This window comes from Oncorhynchus nerka, linkage group LG19 (genome assembly GCF_034236695.1).
Source record: "Oncorhynchus nerka isolate Pitt River linkage group LG19, Oner_Uvic_2.0, whole genome shotgun sequence".
Taxonomy (NCBI): Eukaryota; Metazoa; Chordata; class Actinopteri; order Salmoniformes; family Salmonidae; genus Oncorhynchus; species Oncorhynchus nerka.
The window spans coordinates 19,349,826-19,371,896 of NC_088414.1; the positions used below are offsets into that span (position 1 = coordinate 19,349,826).

The 22,071-nt window shown below is 43.5% G+C and overlaps 1 protein-coding gene across 1 annotated transcript in view; it reads left to right on the forward strand.

The window, feature by feature from the left end:
• The window catches only part of LOC115101164 (mediator of RNA polymerase II transcription subunit 13-like), a 102,435-nt gene that overhangs the window by 6,627 nt on the left and 73,737 nt on the right, over window positions 1–22,071 (forward strand). Inside the window, 1 exon segment of the mRNA XM_065004773.1 lies at window positions 7,482–7,719. Coding sequence (XP_064860845.1) covers window positions 7,482–7,719 — 238 coding nt within the window.

Sequence of the window (22,071 nt, forward strand, 5' to 3'; positions counted from 1 at the left end):
ACGATGTGGTCATGTCCTATTGAGAAACGGTCCCCAATGAATCAGCGGTGCACTCTCGAGGAAACGAACATGCTAGGTCCAGATTGTTGATTTGAAAACCATCGCAGCGCATTGATTTGTGCCGCGCTGCTGCCACAAGTGTGCTCCTCATCTTAAATTAGCAGACATCCGGCCTTTTCACATGGTAATGAACATTTGCACACTCAATCTCAGCCCTGGCACACACGGTGAATGGGATTTCCAAGATAATGTGGAGACACGTTGGAGTCAATATAGTCAATGATGCCTTGTCATGCAGGGCGTATTGAGCCTCAGCGATGATACAAAAAAAATGTGCTATCTAGAACCTAAAGGGTTTAGATGTTCCCTTATGAAGAAGAGAAACTATGTATATGTAAGGGTAGCAGCCCCGAGTGAATTGTACTGGAGTACTTTAAGGTCATGCTAGGCTGTGTTAAGATGTTGCGAGAGACAGGAAGTCAAGGCACTCAGTCAGTGCAGCCACTTCTCTGATTCTTCTCTTGAAGGGCTCTGATTCTTCTCTTGAAGGGCTCTGATTCTTCTCTTGAAGGGCTCTGATTCTTCTCTTGAAGGGCTCTGATTCTTCTCTTGAAGGGCTCTGATTCCATGCTGCCACTCCCACTTGGTCAACAACAGCAGATTACAGGCAGAAGAGAAGTGAGCTGCAGGTCTAAACCTGTTCAGGTGTCAGTGCATGGTTCTGTAATGCCAGCGCTGCAGACAGAGAGAGGTGGGCTATTGATGTCTTTCTCTGTTGTTTACTTAGTGTAATGAAGCAAGTCATGTTAGGTTCATGAACATAGGACTTGTTATTTTTTTTCTGTAGGCATTCAATTTGAATTCACTTTTAAGTACATAGGCGACATCCAATTATTTATATCATATTTCAGACTTTCATTTACATCTGTCCAATTTAAATGTTGAACACATCTCTGCTGCCTCCTTGCAGTGCTCAATGAAGTCAGTGCATCTGTATAATGTCAAATTGTTCATAACAAAAGCACAGTCACCTTCAGAGTTACCTTATATACTGAAAAAATATAAACGCAACATGTAAAGTGTTGGTCCAAAATTTCATGAACTGAAATAAAATATCCCTGAATTTTTCCCTACACACAATTCTCTCGCATTTCTCTCAGAATGTATGCACAAATTTGTTTACATCCCTGTTAGTGAACATTTCTCCTGACAGGTGTGGCATATCAAGAAGCTGATTAAACAGCATGATCATTACACAGGTGCACCTTGTGCTGGGGACAATAAAAGGCCACTCTAAAATGTGCAGTTTTGTCACACAACACAATGCCACAGATGTCTTGAGTTTTGAGTGAGCGTGCAACTGCAGGAATGTATGTCCAATATGTTCAACCGGCCTCACAACCGCAGACCACATGTAACTACGCCAGCCCAGGACCTCCACATCCGGCTTCTTCACCTACGGGATTGTCTGAGATCAGCCACCCGGACACCTGATGAAACTGAGGAGTGTTTCTGTCTGTAATAAAGCCCTTTTGTGATAAAAATAATAATCCTGATTGGCTGGGCCTGGCTCCCCAGTGGGTTGGCCTGGCTCCCAATTGGGTGGACATGTGCCCTCCGAAGCCCACCCATGGCTGTGCCCCTGCCCTGTGATGTGAAATAAATAGATTAGGGCCTAATGAATTTATTACAGTTGAGTGATTTCCTTATATGAATTGTAACTCAGTAAAATCTTTGAAATTGTTGTATGTTGCGTTTTACTGAAAATGTATATTTTTGTTCAGTATAGTTGGATATTAATGTGTTGCTTCTGTTAAGTCAGGGGCTTTCCTGACATTTATATTGTGCTGGATATAGTCATTATTATTATTATTCCAATCAGAGACAGCGAATTCCAGCTGCATGGTAGCCAATGGAGGTGTTACTACCGGAGAGAGAGAAGGAGGGGAGGGCAAGAGATGGAGAATTACATCCCTTTGTAATTTACAGTCAACAGAACAGACCCCTAAACTGCTTGAAATATTATCTTTCTGCAGTAACCCTGGAGACAGAATCTTGAAAATTGAATAAGTTGCCGAAGTCTTACAGATGGTGTATGTTGCCTAGCAACTGTTTTTACTTCCCTTTTTCTTCCTGGTGTATTTCTTCTGGCCTGTCACAGTTAATTAAGTTGCGCTGGAGACACACTTCTGGTAAATGTATATGCTCATTAATAATTCACGTTAAGCAGGGCCACTGTTTTAGGTAGGTCCACCGTTTAAGATCGAACCCAACAGTATGGCCCCATGTCTTTGTTTGTCAGCATTTGTTTGCCACACCAAACACTGACTATGTGTGGCCTCTCTCCCCCTTCTTCATTGGTCTTCCTCCTTCTCATGTCCCGCCTCCCTCCCCTTGCATCAGGTGAGAAGTCAGAGGTTGATTGCAGCTCTCCGCAGTGTGAGCCACAGCTGATTGGCAGGTCCATCCGTCACTCTGCCCCCGGGGACGGGTGTAGCTCTAATTAGGTCGCCTGGCTTGCTTGCCTCCTAGGGCCAGATCCTACAACAGAAACACGATCAAATGACGCCCCTTCCTTTGTAGGGCCTTGTAGAGGTGCCGGCAGAGGGCAGAATAAAAGCACCTGTTTAGTGCCGAGAGCCTTAGAGGCCATTTTCTGCACCTGTTTGGTGCTTTTGTGTTCCTGTCTTGTCTCCTCTGCTATGCTCATATCTGCAGAGCGCCCTGTGCACCGTAAAATGCAAAAGGGAAAAAAGCAGGCGGTAATATGGGTTAATTGGAATTCAATGGGCTAATTGAAGAAGGGGGATCTAGCCTGTTCTGATTTCTCATAGTCAATCAGACTGGTCCTTATAGGCTCTCAGGACTTCCAGTGTTTGCCACCCTCCCTGCCCATGCGAAAAATAGATTCTTTCTGGTTTTCAAAATAGTTACATTTTTCAACACAGACTACAGGGTAAAGGTAATTTCAGTTTCCAAATCAAATAATTTCAGGAGTTGAGCAATAATTTTCTGAAAATAATAAAAATATTTTCCAATTCATGCGAAATCTATTTATGACTTGAAATTCAGATTATTTTCTAAATTTGAGCTAAATGGATTTGACTCTGTTGAGTCCTTTTGGATGATATGTGAGTATCGTGTCTACAGTATTGTAAGTCCTACCAAAACAGCTTGTCAGTTAAACAAACCCCACATATTGGCAGCATGGCAAGTGTCTTCAGATATTTGACAGGCGGAAAATGCCACCCTGACAGAAAGTGTTTCACAGAAGCTTTGATAGGTAAAGCTGCTGATATATAAGCTGTCTCTCTACTGCCTAAAGTGCTCTCCTCTGTCCAACTCTATCACTCTTACGTTGCTACAAGGATCCTAGAGTGGTATCTGTGTTACACTCTCTCATCATTCAGATGGTGCGGCTTTGATACCAGGTCCTCATCTCCCGACTGGTGAGGAGACGCTCCTGTTCAAGACACCCACATTCTAAAAATACTAAATGGCTTTAAATAGTGAGGAAGTTACTTTTTTAGAAACTCAAGCTGTTTTCTAAACTGAACTTAACATTCAGACGGAAAAGATAGCATTGTGTGTTGATAATATGTCAAGAGCGTATGGTGAAGTCCTCTGGGTTCCTGTAGAACTCCAGACAACTCTGTGCTATATTTTTTGGGTTGTCGCAAAAGGCTGCTTTTTATGATTGGCTACCTGTGGGTTTGTGTAACGAAACAATAGAGTGCCCTAACAGTGTTGTTTGTCATGGAAGGGGAAGGAAGGAAGTGTTCCCCACCAACTATACAGTCGTGCCTCTGCGTGTGTTGTCTTGCATGACCTTGTGTTCAATGCACACCTTTCTGTTCCAGACTGTTGCAGTGCCTTGTGTGCACGAGCACGTGCGTCTTTCAGCGTGGAGGTAAAATGGCCTTTGCGGCATGGAGGTCAAATCCATTCCCTACGTCTCGTAGAGGTTTTCCGCAACGCTCCCAAGTTGCTAGCCCTTTCCTGCAGTCAAATGACCTAGTGACCTCATGGGTGGAATGTTATTCATAATTTCATAATTAATAAATATACTTTCTTTTAAACTGCCGAATTACGTTTTTTCTATGTCAAACGGTTTTGTTATATATCAGTCTTCTGTGATGTATATAAAGTGTAATATTGGGATGCAATCTCAAAATGTAATACATTTCAACTCTATATCTGACATGCTACAGGTGTCTTCTTTTTTTTAAGCCCATAACCATGTGTGTGAGGTGTATACTTTGGTTAAATGTTTCAAAGTAGATTTGTTTAAGACTACCAAGAAACACTCTGTGTGACCCTGATTTAGCCCACTGCAGTAAAAGGTTAAGGCAGGACAATAAGCTGAATGTTTTCTCGCGCCACGAGCACTCTTGTGGCTTCACCTTTCTGTCGGTCGCTGACCTCAGAGGTGAAGCTTGAGTCAAGTGTGCTTTCCTGTCTGTGTGGAAACCTTTTAACCTGCGTTATGGGGCTTTACCTGTTATTATGTGTCTCCTGTTCAGAGTCTATAGGTTTCTATTAGGTTGTGTACACTATGTTTACTGTATACAGCATACTCACTATCAACATACTGAGATGTGCTGGTTTGCTGAGGCGTAAATACAGTGAACCCAAACCAGTAGATGTAACATCTACATTACTACATTATATAAGTGTGCCTGTACTGTATGTGCCTGACTGGACACTACTTGCAGTTCCAGCTATGTGTGTGTGTGCCAAAGGTTCACCAGAGGAGAAGCTTTGACTCCCACATGTGTTTGATTACAACCAGATGCTTAGTGTTTTCTGTATGACCTCTGGGGAAGGATCTTCTATTGGTTGATACCTGAAACACCGATACTGTACTGTGTCATTCAGCTGTCGGTATACTCTCACAGATATGCACTGAAAGCTCACAGTTAGACTCTCTCTTCTTCTCCACCGACTAGGGAGAGATTGCACTTCTCACTTGTTGCTGTTATCAATCACAGGGATGTATAGTACCATAGGCAGCACTGTCACAGAGAGAGAGAGAGAAAAGCCAGAGAGACGAGAGGAGAGAAAAGCGAGGTAATGGAGGTTAGAGGAAGGTCCCCTCTCCGTGACTGTGTTCATTAAGAGATGAGAGAGCAGAGGGTCAGTAAACAAGGTGCATGAAACAGTTCTGTTTTTATTACTTGTGGAAAAAATGGATTTGGAGGAAACTGGTTGTTTGCGCATGTTGTGAGTGATTTATGCTCCCTCGATGTATGAGGGATAAAGTGTCACTAGCCCTCTTACTTCCGCTCCTTGGCTCCCAGGCTGCACAGCAACCTGCCCAGGGCCTGCACACACACACACCTCATTATCACATCACGCCTGTTATCATTGGACAAAATGATTCTCGCTGACTGTCAACGAGAAAATGTGCCTCTAAAATTGAGCGCCATTAGTCTGCATCCCAGCTCTGGACTGTGTGCATGTGTGTGTGTGTGTATGTATTTGCATGTGTGTGTGTGAGGTACTGTGCCAATTAGATTAGTTTATAGCAGGAGTTCCTTCACGGTTCAATGGGGTCATCATGGGGGTTATTGATATGTGATGCATAGGGGGAGTCTAGTGCAGTCTCAGCCATAGTAAGTAAGACACTACATGGCCTCCCAGTGATCCTGTTTCAGGTTTAGAAGTGACCCCTGTCAGACTCTCTCTAAGGTTTTGACATCCACAGAGAGTGACTCGTCCTCGGGCCGATGTCGGATTTCTTCTCCTCTGCTTTGGTAGAAGCACATCCTTGACCTCCGGCGGGACTATTTTTAGGCCAGATTATCGACGTGTCAATGTTTATATCTCAGATTACACACACTCTGTCATTATGGACGAGTGGGTTTGAAATTATGAGCTACATTTTTTCACAGGGGCTGTCTGTGACACACTCGTATGCTATACTGTACAGACAGACAACCACACTTGCATGTACGCATGCACGCACGCACGCACGCACACACGCACTCACACACACAAACAAACAAATACTCACACAAACAAACAGTACACACACAGTACACACAGTACCCCTCTCGCTATCTCTCCGACCACATAAGCACATTGAGATCAATTTTTCCAGCCAGGTGCCCCATTTTCCTGCGTGTGTCTGTCCATTTGTCCGGTTCTTCCATCAAACTCCAATGGGACAGATAGTATTCTTTTCTCCAAGTTGGTGAGGGGTGGCGTGGTGCCAGCCAGGACGGCGTGCCAAGCTAGGCCCTCACAGCTTGCTGAACACAGGAGAGAAGCCTAGCCCTGGCAGTGTGGCTCACAGAGTGATCTCCCTTATCCTGCCAAATCTGCTTCTGTGGGTATTGAACACAGCCTTTGTGAGATGTTCATTTTCAGCCTTGTTCTTCATAGACACCCACACTGGATCATAATTTGACGACTCTGTTATTGAGTTGCGTTAATGTCTCTTGTGGGGACTTTAGGGTTTTCAGCCATAACTTCCCTAATATGGATCAATGGCCCCATTGTTTATTGTATTTAAATAAAACCCAAACCACAGAAGGGAAAAGACAGACTGTGCACATGACAACAATATTCCACCCAAGCCAGACTGTTTTACCTTTCTGAGAAAATCTATCCTCGGTGTCATTGGTGTTTTCACATCTGATTAAAGATCCCTCTCCCTGGTGCAGTGGGGGTGCCTTTTTACTGCTCATCGATAGATTGAACAAACGTCCTATTTGACAAGGCTGTCTGCTGCCTCGCTCCTCCAGCCCTCTGATAGACAACATAAATGCGTTTTATTCCATCAAATGAAATTGAGAAGATGTCAGATACTGGCTATGCTGCGGTGATTGACCCTGACACAATTTCTCCCCCCTTCTTCTCTCGCTCTTTGTCTTTCTTTCTTTCTTTCTTTCTTTCTTTCTTTCTTTCTTTTTTTCTTTCTTTTTCTGTTGCTCTCTATTAATCACTCTCTCATTTTCTCTCTCTCTCACACCTGCTTATTCAGTGTCATACTATACAGTATATACATTTTTACAACAGCTCTGGTGAAATTAAAATATGAATAATGTGAATAGAATAATAGTAGTAGGAGTGGATTTATTCACATTTTTTTTTACAAGGCAGTAATCAGAACCCTTGTTAGCAGGAAGGCCATAGTACAATACTGTTTAGAGAGCATAGTCATTGAGGTGAACATGTTCAATTATAGCGGGACCAATCCTTGTGTATTATATCCTGGTTATGTCATATTGAGGCCACTCATCTCCCTCATTACAGTAATCCAATTACAATTCAACCAACTTTATTGATACTAATACGTTTTTACGATAATACAAAAATAATTACAGTATTCAGATACAATAATTCAAAGCTCTCTGACTCTCTCTATGTATTGCAGTTCAATTAAATTAACTTTATTGATACTAATTATGATAACACAAAATAATGACCGTATGCAGAAATAATAATAACATACTCTTTCTCTTTTTCTTCTCCAGGCGGAGCTGACGGGCATCAAATGGCGGTGCTACAGCTTCCGCGGCGGTGGCGAGTACGGACCAGTGATCTCAGCGCCGGCACAGGATGACCCGGTGCTGCGCAGCTTCATACGCTGTGTGCAGGCCAACCTGCTGTGTGTGTGGCGCCGCAAAGTCAAGCCTGACGCCAAGGAGCTGTGGATCTTCTGGTGGGGCGATGAGCCCAACCTCTCTGACGTCATCCATCACGAGCTGGAAGGTGAGCCCGCCGCTGCTGATCGCTGTTGCTTTCTATCCCCCCCATCCCACCAGTAGGCTACCACCACCCTCTGGGTTTGTTGCATGTGGACCTTGAGAGTGACAGTTGAATAGGCATTTTATTAAAAGTGCTCATGCTGTGCTGTGGGGTCAGTGACTTGGGGGAAAAGGGGCTTTATGTTTAGTGATGTGTAGCGTTGTGTGGTCCGTGTTTTACTGTCTTGTGTTGTGTGGCATTGTGCTGGCTCAGGAAAGTCTCTGTAATGAAGCACACAGTAAGACTCCCTACGTGCATTTTTTTTTGCTGTTGTTTAGATCCTGTGTGTGTGTGTGTGTGTGTGTGTGTGTGTGTGTGTGTGTGCGCGCATTACCGAGAGATATCTCACCTGAAAGAGTGCCACTGTCAGCACTATCTCCTCTATTTATAGAAACATTTGCAATATCTGGCTGCACGCTTGCAGCAGGGAACTAGCTTATTGACTAAGCCAGGGGAAGAGAAAGATAAGAGGGGGGACAAGAGGAGGAAGTGAAGGATTGGTTTATGGAAAGGTTTTGGTAGTAATGCAGAGAGAGGGAGAAGGGATGAGAGAGGAGGAATGAGTAAAGCAGAGAGAGGGAGAAGGGGATGAGAGAGGAGGAATGAGTAAAGCAGAGAGAGGGAGATGGGATGAGAGAAGAGGAATGAGTAAAGCAGAGAGAGGGAGAAGGGATGAGAGAGGAGGAATGAGTAAAGCAGCGAGAGGGAGAAGGGATGAGAGAAGAGGAATGAGTAAAGCAGAGAGAGGGAGAAGAGATGAGAGAAGAGGAATGAGTAAAGCAGCGAGAGGGAGAAGGGATGAGAGAAGAGGAATGAGTAAAGCAGCGAGAGGGAGAAGGGATGAGAGAAGAGGAATGAGTAAAGCAGAGAGAGGGAGAAGAGATGAGAGGAAGATAACTAGTAGTAAGGAGAAGGGATGATAGAGGAGGAAGAGAACTAGTAGTAAGGAGAAGGGATGATAGAGGAGGAAGATAACTAGTAGTAAGGAGAAGGGATGATAGAGGAGGAAGAGAACTAGTAGTAAGGAGAAGGGATGATAGAGGAGGAAGAGAACTAGTAGTAAGGAGAAGGGATGATAGAGGAGGAAGAGAACTAGTAGTAAGGAGAAGGGATGATAGAGGAGGAAGAGAACTAGTAGTAAGGAGAAGGGATGATAGAGGAGGAAGAGAACTAGTAGTAAGGAGAAGGGATGATAGAGGAGGAAGAGAACTAGTAGTAAGGAGAAGGGATGATAGAGGAGGAAGAGAACTAGTAGTAAGGAGAAGGGGTGGTCTAGTGGAGAGATAGAGATGAGAAGGCAGGAGCAGCGAGTGCAATCTTCCCGCTTTCTCATCTTCATTTGTTAATGGAAGGTGACACTAATGAGTGGGAATGCTTCTGCATGGGTCAGCGTGGCTGGATCTTGTGCGTGTGTCTTCCCGTCTGTGGTCGGAGACCTACTGTTCATATTGAATGCAGAGATGTGTAACCACTACTGTTTCAAGTGTTGTTGTTGGGTGTAGGAAGTGTGAGTCTATTTGAGTCCCAGAGATATTGAACGCTTCAGTAGATCCAAACTTCAGAAATGTGTCCGTCTTTGAAATGTAGTGAAATGCATTATTAATATGTGCAAAATTACAACTATTGATATTTATGAGCATCTGGATTATTAGTAACAATTGTGACCCTCTTGACATGCCAAATTAAACAAAGGGTTTGTTGTTGTAGGAGGATTATTTATGAAAATCAAAAGCAACAACAGAGGGAGAAACATTCACACTGTATCTCTCTCTCTCTCTCCTGACCCGGAGTTACATAAAACAGTGGAGAGGAGGAGGGGGGGGGGCAGCATGGGGCTAGTCCACTAATCTAATCTCCCCAGTCATTCCTCGCCACTGGGCCACACTTATCGATTCTCCTCATTGTCCAAAAAAGTGTATGCAGGAGAAAGCACTGTGGTGCTACTGCTGATTGCATAACCTCTGCAAGATTTCACTGCTGCTGATGTTTCTCTACCACTGCAGAGGCAGTCCGTCAGCACTCAGCAGGGGAAGCTTGGATCCTCTGTGTTCACTCTGCAAAACAATATCGACATGAAGAGTCTGACTAAGGCTGAAGCTGTCATATGGTCGAGAGGGTATTCTACACAAAAGAAGCCCACTTAACTTTCCCACTTTCTCACGTTGTCCCTCCAGAGCACATGAGCCAAATATTAAGCACAATATTTCAGGTTTCCTGTAGTTTATTCAAACCTGTTGTACAGTCGGCACAGAACATGCTCTCAAAGTGAACAGCTTAAGAGGCCAACGTCACACCTTCTTTAAATGATTTTTGATTGGTTGTTGGTCTGAGCAGGCTTTAGCAGGCTGCTGTGTATGTGTGTGTGTTTTATGGCAGAGAACAGGGAGGGAAGGCAGGGCTTCCTGCTTATCAGATAAAGCGTGGGAGAAAAATATGCAGTGTTCTTTTTTCTTCTTCCCAGAGCGTAGGACTACTATACTGTGGCCTCCATTACCAAGACATCCAGTCCCCTCCCTCACTCGGTCACTCACAAACCAAACATGCTTAACCCCCCCTCACCCCTCCATTCCTTAGAATCCGCTCTGAACTCCCCAAGAGCACGAGGGTTTTCAGACCCTGGGTGCCCCACCATACCCTGTCCCCTCCTCTAACCTCCTCTTTTCCCCCTCCAATTATTCCTGCATTTTCCCCTGGCATGTCTCCACACATGGACCTCTGTGCAGCTGGCCGGGAGGCACAGGGAGCCAAAGGTCGAGGGAGCTGAATAGAGCACAGGACAAAGACCTGGTTACATTGTAATGGGCTGGCTGGGAGACCTCTGTCTCTGGGAGGGAGAGCACCTCAGAACAGGAACACAGAGACCAGAGATAATGCTTTAGAGGGGGAAAAACCTGACTAACTGACTCGTGTTTTGATGTGGTTTAGCTAAATATGAGGTGTTACGGTGTAGCTAAGGATGATGTTATAGCCTAATTCCTAGGCTGCCTGTTATACGGAATACTTTTTACAGTTCAATATTATGAAATAATTGTATGCAATATTAATTACAGTGATACCATTGCATATGTTTGAGTTTTCATTTTAAACGTGGTAATCAGGTTGATACATTTAATGATAATGTCATTATTTCATAGCTTGTATTTACAGTTTGGAGTATATGGTTTTCAGTAAATATCTAAGTGAAAAAAGAGCTCCAGTAATATAATTTCTCTGTTTAATCCGGATTATGCAATTTGCCAGAATGATTGTCCTCTGACCTAGCCCATGGTCACTGTGTGGTGTGCTGTGAGCTGCCCTTTCCCCCTGAGCACTAAAAACTGATACATACTCATTGTGAGCCAGATGTACTAAGCTTTTACATCACTGCAAAGTTACTGCAAAGGTACCTGAAAAAATACACTTTCATGCTTTAGCTCTGATATTCAATTGAGCTGTGTAATCTTTGCAGTGGCAGAACATCTCAATAAATCTGGTACCTCAGACAACAGTCCACACATGCTCCATCTGTGTTCAGGTATCAGTGTCTCAGGCGCTCTCTCAGCCCGGCTCTGTATGCCATTGTCATTGGCTCAATGTCGAACCAGTGGAGTGTTTAAACATCATGCCCAATGCATGTGGCTCTGCGATTAGCTTCCCCAGGGTCCTAAGACCTGGTGGAATTGCCCTATATTTTCACTATCTCACTAGTACTGCTTTATGAAAATCTCTTATTTCTTTATTTCTGAGATGACTCTTTTTGTAAGGGTGGTAAAGGGGGTAATCTGATCTAGTTCTGGCCGTTTGCTGAGGAGGAGAAGTTATTTATCAGTATGTGCCTGTGCCCTACGGTATTGGCCGTGTCATGCATGTGCAGTAAGCAGCCTGAGAGGCTGTGACGTGTTGTAAAATGAGTCAATCTGTGTCCACGGATATCCGGTCAACACCTCATGGCAATCGGAATATTTTAACCTATGGAGGTACTGTAATGATTACATTTGACTGTGTGGTTATTAGATGGGACTAATTGATATTAGTGTTGTCATGACTACCATAACCCAGTTTGCCCCAGAGTCATGTACAGTATATAGAGAGTTGGGCCAATGCGGATTCTGACTGAACGTTCTGAGAGTGCCACTTTTTCCTCCATAGCCGTTGCTAAGCAATAATTGACACTTCCACCTTGTGCTGTTTATTTCTGATAGTTTTCAAAGCCTATGAAGATGTCCAGTGAAAGCAGATATGCAACACAGGACCGACTTGGAAACACATTATTCGTAATGATATGAAATAAAAACATTTGTTCAAGTCACATCCTCATTTGCTTGTTTACAGCGGGTCATTTCAAAGGGAATTGTCGGAGGCGATCTCTTATTGTTGCATCCAATGATGTGTATAAATCCGCGATGGCTGATGCTATTTAATGGCTAATGAAGCCACCGGCCGCAATATTGCTACTCCTCAGAAGGAGCAGTCCTCCAATAGGAATTAATGGATTTCTACAGTATTTCAATAAAATGTTTCCAGGACAAAATGCCATGTATTTATGTATTTCTTTGATATAGTGGGGACAGTATAAAATATACTAGTTAAAATATACTAGTTATTTATATAGCTTCCAAAATCAAAAATATATATTTTTTACAATGGAGGAGTACCAGAATGGCTGCACTGTGGCTTCAAAACAGTGCCCTGTCTGTCATCTAGGGCTAATACATGTCATTGGTTACATCACCAACATTTAGAGAAAAAAGGTGCTAACATGGCATCCGTCCTAAAACCTGACCGAGCTCTCTTAAAATTACTCGGGTTTGCCTTATCTGTGACCTAGAACAACTAGGCCCTGCTTTGCCATACCTTCGACTCACATTGTGTATCTGATCCCCTTCACTGGTCCAGGGTCAGATTGGTTCTTTAGCTCATAATGTTTGACAATGCGCTGGTGAGCTACTATGTACATCCACGAAGAAGAAACCATATAAACGGCAACTCTTTTTCTCCTGTGGTAGTCGGTGCGAGGGAGCGTTGTAGTAGTTTTCCGTCATTTGTAGCTAGTGTAGTAATACCCACATACGTAGTGAAGTAATACCCACAAGTTCGTGGTTACAACTCCGATGTGGCCCAAAACCGAGAAGCAAGCTTCGAAGTCGGAACAGTTTGTCTGGTTGAAAGCGAGCCGATTGGAGTATGGGAACCATGCACATTTCTACTGTGTGCGGTGCTCATTTCACCCCAGAGGACTTTGATGGCTTAGTATACCCAATGAATGGCAGGATTCAGAATGAGACTGACTGAAACCAGGTGATGTGCTGAGCTTGAATGTGAAGCCTGCAACCTCTATTTTCTACCGACCTACCAGTACATTGCGAACAGTGGCGGTCAGTGCCGTTTAAGAAGAGGAAGGACGTTTTTTTGAGTATGATCTTATTTCTATTACAGCATATTGGATGACTGTCATTCATATTCCATTCACCCAGTTCAATGTAACATGGATAGGTTTAGAATGAAAGTTTACAACGTAGGTGCACACAGGTCGAGAGAAAAATTTGAGGTGACATTCAATATCGCCTTGCACACTCTTGCCTGCATCTAGCTGATATAGGGTGTAATCATTAGTCCAACAGTTGCAAACGAGAGTTTCTATTGGACAAATTTAGGTACAGTGCGGTTACAAAGTCAGGTACAGTTACATAAGTATTCTGACCCTTTGCTCTGAGATTTGAAATTGAGTTCAGGTGCATCCTGTTTCCATTGATCATCCTTGAGAAGTTTCTACAACTTGTTTAGAGTCCACCTGTGGTAAATTAAATTGATTGGACATGATTTTTAAAGGCACACACCCGTCTATATAAGGTCCCACAGTTGGCAGTGCATGTCAGAGTAAAAACCAAGCCATGTGGTCGAAGTAATTGTCCGTAGAGCTCCAAGACAGGATTGTGTCGAGGGACAGATTTGGCATGGGGTACCAACAACTTTCTGCAGCACTGAAGGTCCCCAAGAATACAGTGGCCTCCATCATTCTTAAATGGAAGAAGTTTGGAACCACCAAGACTCTTCCTAGAGCTGGCCGTCAGGAAAAAATGAGCAATCGGGGGAGAAGGGTCTTGGTCAGGGGGGTGACCAAGAACCCAATGGTCACTCTGACAGAGCTCTAGAGTTCCTCTGTGGAGATGGGAGAACCTTCCAACCATCTCTGCAGCACTCCCCCAATCAGACCTTTATGGTAGAGTGGCCAGACTTAAGTCACTCCTCAGTAAAAGGCACATGACAGCCTGCTTGGAGTTTGCCAAAAGGCACCTAAAGACTCTCAGACCATGAGAAACAAGATTGGAAGAGTTCCAGTGTTGTGTTGGATAGTCCTAGCTAGTTAGTTGACATAGCATCCCGCTGTTTCAGCAGGGTGTTTGATTAGGCTAAACTAGCGAGCTGCATTTAATAGCTAAGTAGGTGAAACAAAGTGAAAAAAATACCAAAATCTCTCTCTCTTTCTTGCTTCTCCTTCATTTTGCAAGAAATTAATTTCTTCAAAACTATTCAACTATTGTCTTTCTCTCTCTTTGAATCAACTACTCACCACATTTTATGCACTGCAGTGCTAGCTAGATAGCTGTAGCTTATGCTTTCAGTACTAGATTCATTCTCTGATCATTTGATTGGGTGGTCAACATGTCAGTTCTTGCTGCAAGAGCTCTGATAGGTTGGAGGACGTCCTCTGGAAGTTGTCATAATTACTGTGTAAGTCTATGGAAGGGGGTGAGAACCATGGGTCTCCTAGGTTTTGTATTGAAGTCATTGTACCCAGAGGAGGACGGAAGCTAGCTGTCCTCCGGCTAGACCATGGTGCTACCCTACATAGTGCTGTTGAGGCTACTGCAGACCTTCATTGCAAAATAGTGTATTTTAAATAAATTGTTTATTGACGTGATTATATTTAGTATAGTTTTATCTAAAAAGGATAATTTAAAATGTTTTACTTTAAAAAAAATTCACTGAGGATGGTCCTCCCCTTCCTCCTCTGAGGAGCCTCCACTGATCGCGAGTGTAAGCTGTCATGGAAATTGTTCCGGGAGGAAAGGGGACAGTGCGAGTCATAGGATGCAGATGGCCTTATGTATTTCCTTTAGTTTAGCAGGCTAACAACCTTGCAAGCTGATTTGTAACATTAAATTCATAAAGTATTTACTTGTAAGTTGGCTGATGTTATTAAAACCAGTAGTAGTGAGTGCAAATGAGTTATACATTTGAAGTTATTTCTGTTTGAGTTTACATTTTAGGGAATAAGTGTCACGTTCTGACCTTAGTTCCTTTTTTATGTCTTTGTGTTAGGTTTGTTAGGGCGTAAGTTGGGGTGGGTAGTCTATGTTCTTTTTTCTATGTTGTTATATTTCTATGTGTTTGGCCTAGTATGGTTCTCAATCAGAGGCAGGTGTCGTTCGTTGTCTCTGATTGAGAAACATACTTAGGTAGCCTGTTTCACCCATTTTGGTTGTGGGCGTTTGTTTTCTGTTTAGTGTATGTCACCTTGCAGAACTGGTTCGTTTCTTCCATTCACTTCGTTATTTTGTTTTGTGTGTTCAGTTAATAAATTAACATGGACACTTACCACGCTGCACATTGGTCCGATATTTCATACTCGTCGTCAGACGACGAAGAGATCTGTTACAATAAGCTGGCTTGCTGGGTCCTCCATATTACATTACACCCCGTCAAATGTTTTTTTCCAGCATGACTTCTGCATTCTGATCAGTTTTATGTGATAACTTGAAAATACAAAAGTATGGTGTAACTTTGCATTGGGATTTTTGATGCGTATTATATTGCAAATCCATATGTTACATGTGGTTATGTTTATGCTACCTAACCTGTAAGTCATTTAGCAGAAGCTCTTATACAGAGCAACTTACAGTTAGTGCATTCATCTTAAAATAGCTAGGTGCGAGAAGGGGTGCTGTGGGATTATTTAAGATACTCTTTGGAAAGGTAGGGTTTCAAATGTTTTCGGAAGATGGGCAGGGACTTTAATGTCTTAGCTTCAGTAGCAAGCTGGTTCCACTATTGGGGTGCCAGGACAGAGAAGAGCTTTGACTGGGCTAAGCGGGAGCTTCCCTCCCATAGGGGTGGGAGAACCAAGAGACCAGAGGTGGCAGAACGGGGTATTCGGGTGGGGTGTAGGTTTTGAGCATAGCCTGAAGGTAGGGCGGGGCAGTTCCTCTTGCTTCTCCATAGGCAAGTACCATGATCTTGTAATGCATGCGAGCTTCGAATGAAAGCCAGTTGAGTGTGCGGAGGAGCGGGTAAACATAGGACAACTTGGGAAGATTGAACACCAGGCGGGCTGCGGCGTTACAGATATGTTTCTGTGTGAGCTGCAACGCTTTGTGAGTGAGGTAGGGTCGTACTCTACAGATAATGTAGAGCATGCATCTGCAGGAGGGAGTCACTGTTTGCAGAGAATGACAGGGTTTTGTCCAGGGTCGTGCCAAGGTTCTTTGCACTCTGTGAGGGGGACACCGTGGAGTTGTCAACTGTGATGGAGAGGTCTTGTAGCGGGCAGGCCTTCCCCGGGAGGAAGAGCAGCACTCTCTTGTCGAGGTTGAGCTTGAGGTGGTGGGCTGAGATCCAAGTTGAGATATCTGCCAGGCATGCAGAGATGCTTGCCGCCCCCTGGGTGCCAGAGGAGTAGTTGAGTGTCATCCGCATAGCAATGATAGGAGAGACCATGTCAGGATATGATGGAGCGGAGTGATTAGGTGTATAGAGAGAAGAGGAGAGGGCCTAGAACCGAGCCCTGTGGGACAGCAGTAGTGAGAGTACATGGTGCAGACACAGATCCTATCCACGTCACCTGCTAAGAGCGGCCTGCCAGGTAGGATGCAATCCAAGAGTGTGCAGAGCCTGAGATGCCGAGCCCTGAGAGGAGGATCTGATGGTTCATGGTGTCGTATAGATCTAGGATGATGAGAACAGAGGAGAGAAAGTACGCTCTGGCAGTGTGGAGAGCCTCCGTGACAGAGAGGAAAGCAGTCTCGGTTGAGTGACTCATCTTGAAGCCTGACTAGTTAGGGTCAAGAAGATCATTCTGAGAGAGATAGTGAGAGAGTTGGTCAGAGACCGCAATCACAAGTGTTTTGTAAAGAAAATAAATACACGATATCTGTTGTTTTTTATGCGAGAGCTGTTGCGTGTTGGTTTCTTGAGGAGGGGAGCAACTCTAGACATTTTGAAGTCAGAGGGGACGCAGCCAGTAGTCAGGGATGAGTTGATGAAGGAAGTGAGTAATGGGAAAGGACTCCAGAGATGGTCTGGAGACGGAGCGAGGGGATGGGGTTGAATGGGCAGGCTGTTGGGCAGCCGGACCTCACTAGTTGCAGGATTTCATCAAGGGAGATGGGAGAAAGGGGTCAAAGCATAGGGTAGTTCTGTGGGAGTGGGACAAGTGGACTCAATAGGATGAGTGAATGCTGATGCTGATGCCTTCAAACTTCTTTTCAAAGTGGTTGACAAAGTTGAGACGATTAAGGTGGGAGGCAAAGGTGGAAAAGAGTTTCCTAGCAGAAGCTTGAAATTTAGAGTGAAAGAAAGTGGCTTATACAGAGGAAGATAAGGTGGAGAGGAGGAAGTGACAGGATGATAGGTTCACCCACACTACGTCTCACAAAGACACGGCAGTTGGAAACAAAAATCTCAAATTTGGACTCCAGACCAAAGGACACATTTCCACCGGTCTAATGTACATTGCTCGTGTTTCTTGGCCCAAGCAAGTCTCTTCTTCTTATTGGTGTCCTTTAGTAGTGGTTTCTTTGCAGCAATTCGACCATGAAGGCCTAATTCACACAGTCTCCTTTGAACAGTTGATGTTGAGATGTGTCTGTTACTTGAACTCCGTGAAGCATTTATTTGGGCTACAATTTCTGAGGCTGGTAACTCTAATGAACTTATCCTTTGCAGCAGAGGTAACTCTGGGTCTTCCATTCCTGTGGCGGTCCTCATGAGTGCCAGTTTCATCGTAGCACTTGATGGGTTTTGCACTTGAAGAAACTTTCATAGTTCTTGAAATATTATGTATTGATTGACCCTAATGCCTTAAAGTAATGATGGACTGTCGTTTCTCTTTGCATATTTGAGCTGTTCTTGCCATAATATGGACATTTACCAAATAGGGGGGTATACAGAAGATAGACCTATCTTGTCAGCGAGAAGTGCAGCGGTCTAAGGTACTTCATTTCAGTGCTAGAGGCATTACTACAGACACCCTGGATTGAATCCAACTGGCTGTAATTGGGAGTCCCATAGGGCGGCGCACAATTGGCGCAGCGTCGTCCGGGTTTGGCCGGTGTAGACTGACATTGTAAATAAGAATTTGTTCTTAAATGATTTTCCTAGTTAAATAAAAACACAACTGATTGGCTCAAATGCATTAAGATGGAAAAATGAACTTTTAAGAAGGCACACCTGTTAATTGAAATGCATTCCAGGTGACTACCTTTTGAAGCTGATTGAGAGAATGCAAGAGTGTGCAAAGCTATCATCAAGGCAAAGAAGAAGATTTTGAAGAATTTCAAATATAAAACATATTTTGATTTGTTTAACACTTTTTTGGTTACTACATGATTGCATTTGTTTTATTTCATAGTTTCGATGTCTTCACTATTTTTCTACAATGTAGAAATGAGTAAAAATAAAGAAAAACCCTTGAATGAGTAGGTGTTCTAAAACTTTTGACCGGTAGTGTATAAGAGAACAGGACTGCCCCGGTGGAGCACAATTCAGACCTGTATTTTATGCATCTAGGTTTGACTGTGACCTCTCCAGCTTGCTGTTAAAGAATTATTCATTTAAGATTGACTTCATGTGTCCCTGGTGGTAATTTCCCCAACAATTAATTTTTGTGGAGATTCAACACCATGACTTGGAAAGGACCTCCAGGGACACGAGAAGTCGATATGAACCTTTTCACAGGTAACAACAAACGGGTGTGATCATTCTACAATGGTTCCTGCATCGTACACTCAAACCGGTGTGATTAGAACGTCCAGGTTCAGGTGACGCAACAGTCAGCATTTAAGTTAGCCACACTTCTTTCACAGAAACATTTTATAGGAACGCACACATGTCCAAAGTTATTTGTAAGGAAATCAACAAGGATGGCAATGCGAGCGCCACCCAGAAAATGTGCCAATTCGCACCAGACAGTGCAAATGTCTGCGTACTAGATCTGTAGAAACGTTGGTGGAGTGCATGGGCTCTCCTCAAAGAGGAGAAACTGTCTGCAACTTTGAAATTGGCTACTTTGTGAATCAATGAGGCAGAACACACCTCAATTCAATCTGTTTGAAAATTAAACTTGTTAGAATATCATTTGAAATTGACAAGTTGAAACATAGCCTATAGATAATTAGCAGGCAGTGCGTGTTAACTGTCCTGTTGCGTAACTCACATTTTGTAAGAGTGAGTCCATTCTGACATCACGTGCATTAAACAACTATCGCTGACGTGAGACCGTTAGAGATATCTGGAACTCATGTGTGAAAAGGTTAAATTAATCATCTTTATTATCAGCGTGCTGGAGAGGTTCCAACCAACTCAATGCACCATAGTACACATGTCGGTCAGGAGCTCCACCGGGGCAGTCCCGTTAGTTCTCTTATATGCTGCTTACACAGACAAGTTATATTTGCATGATTTAGCTTATTCATTATTCTTAATTATTTCATCATTAACATTTGCATGTGACCAACCAATACCTCACAAGGCTTCTTCTCGCCAAGCTGAGACCTTGAAACTGAGATATCCCTTTTGTTCTCAAAACAAGGTTCTGGGCGTACTGCCAAATTGCAGATACTAATAGTGAGGATTCCTCCCAGGCACAATCAATCAGTCACTTGCATGAACCCAATCTATTTGGTTATTAGAAAAGCACAAACATAACATTTCCCATCACAATGGGTTGTTGCCAAGGGGTGGGGAGCGTCTGTAAAGCCTACAGGGAGAGGAGTGAACAGGTATAGAAAACACACACACCATCAAGGCACAAGGTGAGACCCAAATGCAGACACAGGAGGCAGATGGTTGGATTCTTACAATGTTTATTAATCCAAAGGGGTGGGCAAGAGAAGGGTCATGGACAGGCAAGAAGGTCAAAACCAGATCAGAGTCCAGGAGGTACAGAGTGGCAGACAGGCTCGTGGTCAAGGCAGGCAGAATGGTCAGGCAGGCGGGTACAAAGTCCAGAAACAGGCAAGGGTCAAAACCGGGAGGACTAGAAAAAGTAAAATACAAAAAGCAGGAGAACAGGAAAACCGCTGTTTAACTTGGAAACATACAAGACGAACTGGCACAGAGAGACAGGAAACACAGGGATAAATACACTGGGGAAAATAAGCGACACCTGGAGGGGGTGGAGACAATCACAAGGACAGGTGAAACAGATCAGGGCGTGACACACACATCGTTTACAAAGCTACAAAATAGCAAAATGAGATCATCTGCAAACAACTAGGTAAGATACTCAAGTGATAAGAGTGGTGTGGAGCCTTCCTCTCTTTCCTTCCTCTAATAACTCTGCAGAACCTTCTTTGTTTCGGCGACGAGACCGCCACTGATACGACCGCCGCTGACAGCTGCCTCTGAAAAAACGGGACTGAAGTACTAACACTAATTGCTAATTGCCTAGCAGAGGTGAAGAGCACACCTCACAGTACTAATTGCTGATTGCCAAGGAGAGGAGAACCTATTCCAATCATGATGGGTTGCACTGTGTTGGAGGCTCTGGCAGACTGCTGAAGGGCACTATGACTTGATGGTTGACTTTGAGCACCAGTCAGTGCTGCTTCTGCTCCTGCACCTGAACAGCATGTGGCCAAGGTGAATGGAGAGGGGGAGAGGAACGCAATGAATCACCTCATCATGTCAGGATCAGGAGCCACATCAGCGTATTCACTCAAGTGTTATGAATATGGAAAGAAAATCTCATCACATCATTTAATTTGATGTGGTTATTGATTAGGCCAGTGTTACTTTAACCACATTCTTATGCTCAAAATAAAGTGAATTGTAAATACACTGTAGTAGACACTACACTTTTCATTATCTGACTGAAACACTCATTCCAGGCTAATCCGGTGTGGAATTTTTATTCCACCACCAATTTTCACTGGAAATGAGAGCAAATTGATGAAGCGGCACATGGAAAGTAGGTCATGAAAGGAGTTAATAAAGAGAGATTGTTATCAGTAGGATGAGATGGGGTAATAAAGATCTAAACCCAACAAGTGGATCAGACTGACAATCCTGAGAAAAGAATCTGTGATAATTAAATCTCTTATAAAGCGAGAGAGGGAATTGAACAGAACTGATATGACTGGAGGCTTGTCATTCACAACAACAGCATGGAAACCTGTGCAAGATAGCAGACAGAAACGTTACCTCTGTCAGAGCAGAAAGTTTAGGGGCTATGGCCCTCGGTGGAAAGCTGCCTGCCATGATTTGTGAAGCCATAAGGGATGTGTGTGTGTGTGTGTGTGTCTGTAATTGGCAGGAGTTTCTGTGATGCCAGACGTTGTAAGGTTCCCAGGTAATTGTTCACTGAAATAAACAATGCCAGATTTGTGTGTGTACTTGAGCGCTGGAGGAAGTCTCACCTCTGCCTCCACCTGTACTGTCTCACTGTGATCACATCATCTCTTGTGTGTAGTCTGTACTGTACCAAGGTCCTTCCCACCACCTGCTCCACTAGCCTGAATGGCATCAGTGCATATGATTATTATGGCTGTATTTATTTGGCTATATTTGTTTGTACTGGCTAGGATTCTATTAGTAGTTTAAAAAAACATGGCTGCCATCCTGGATTATGTTTTCCTTGAAAATCCTTAGAAAAAGTGTTATTTTATCTCAATTGGGATCACCTGTATTTATAAGGGACAAATAAATAAAACATAAGGTTTCTGTTACTTTTCATTGTTTAAATATTCACTGAAATCTACCCAGCTACTGCCTCTGATAAAAATGTTAAGTTGTTATAATTATTTTAGATTGACATAATATACAGTATGGAAGGGTCACAACATTGTTGCATGTTGGAATGTACAGATAGGCGTTGCATTGGTGTCTACACTCTTAGAAAAAGAGTTTGGCTGTCTCCATAGGAGAACCCTTTTTGGTTTCAGGTTGAACTCTTTTGGCTTCCATTTTAGGGAAAGGGTTCTACATGGAACCCAATAGTGTCTTACCTGGAACCAAAAATGGTTATTCAAAGGGTAATCCTATGGGGACACTCAAGAACCCTTTTAGGTTCAAGATAGCACCTTTTTTTCTAAGAGTGTACAGATATAGGATCTTAAT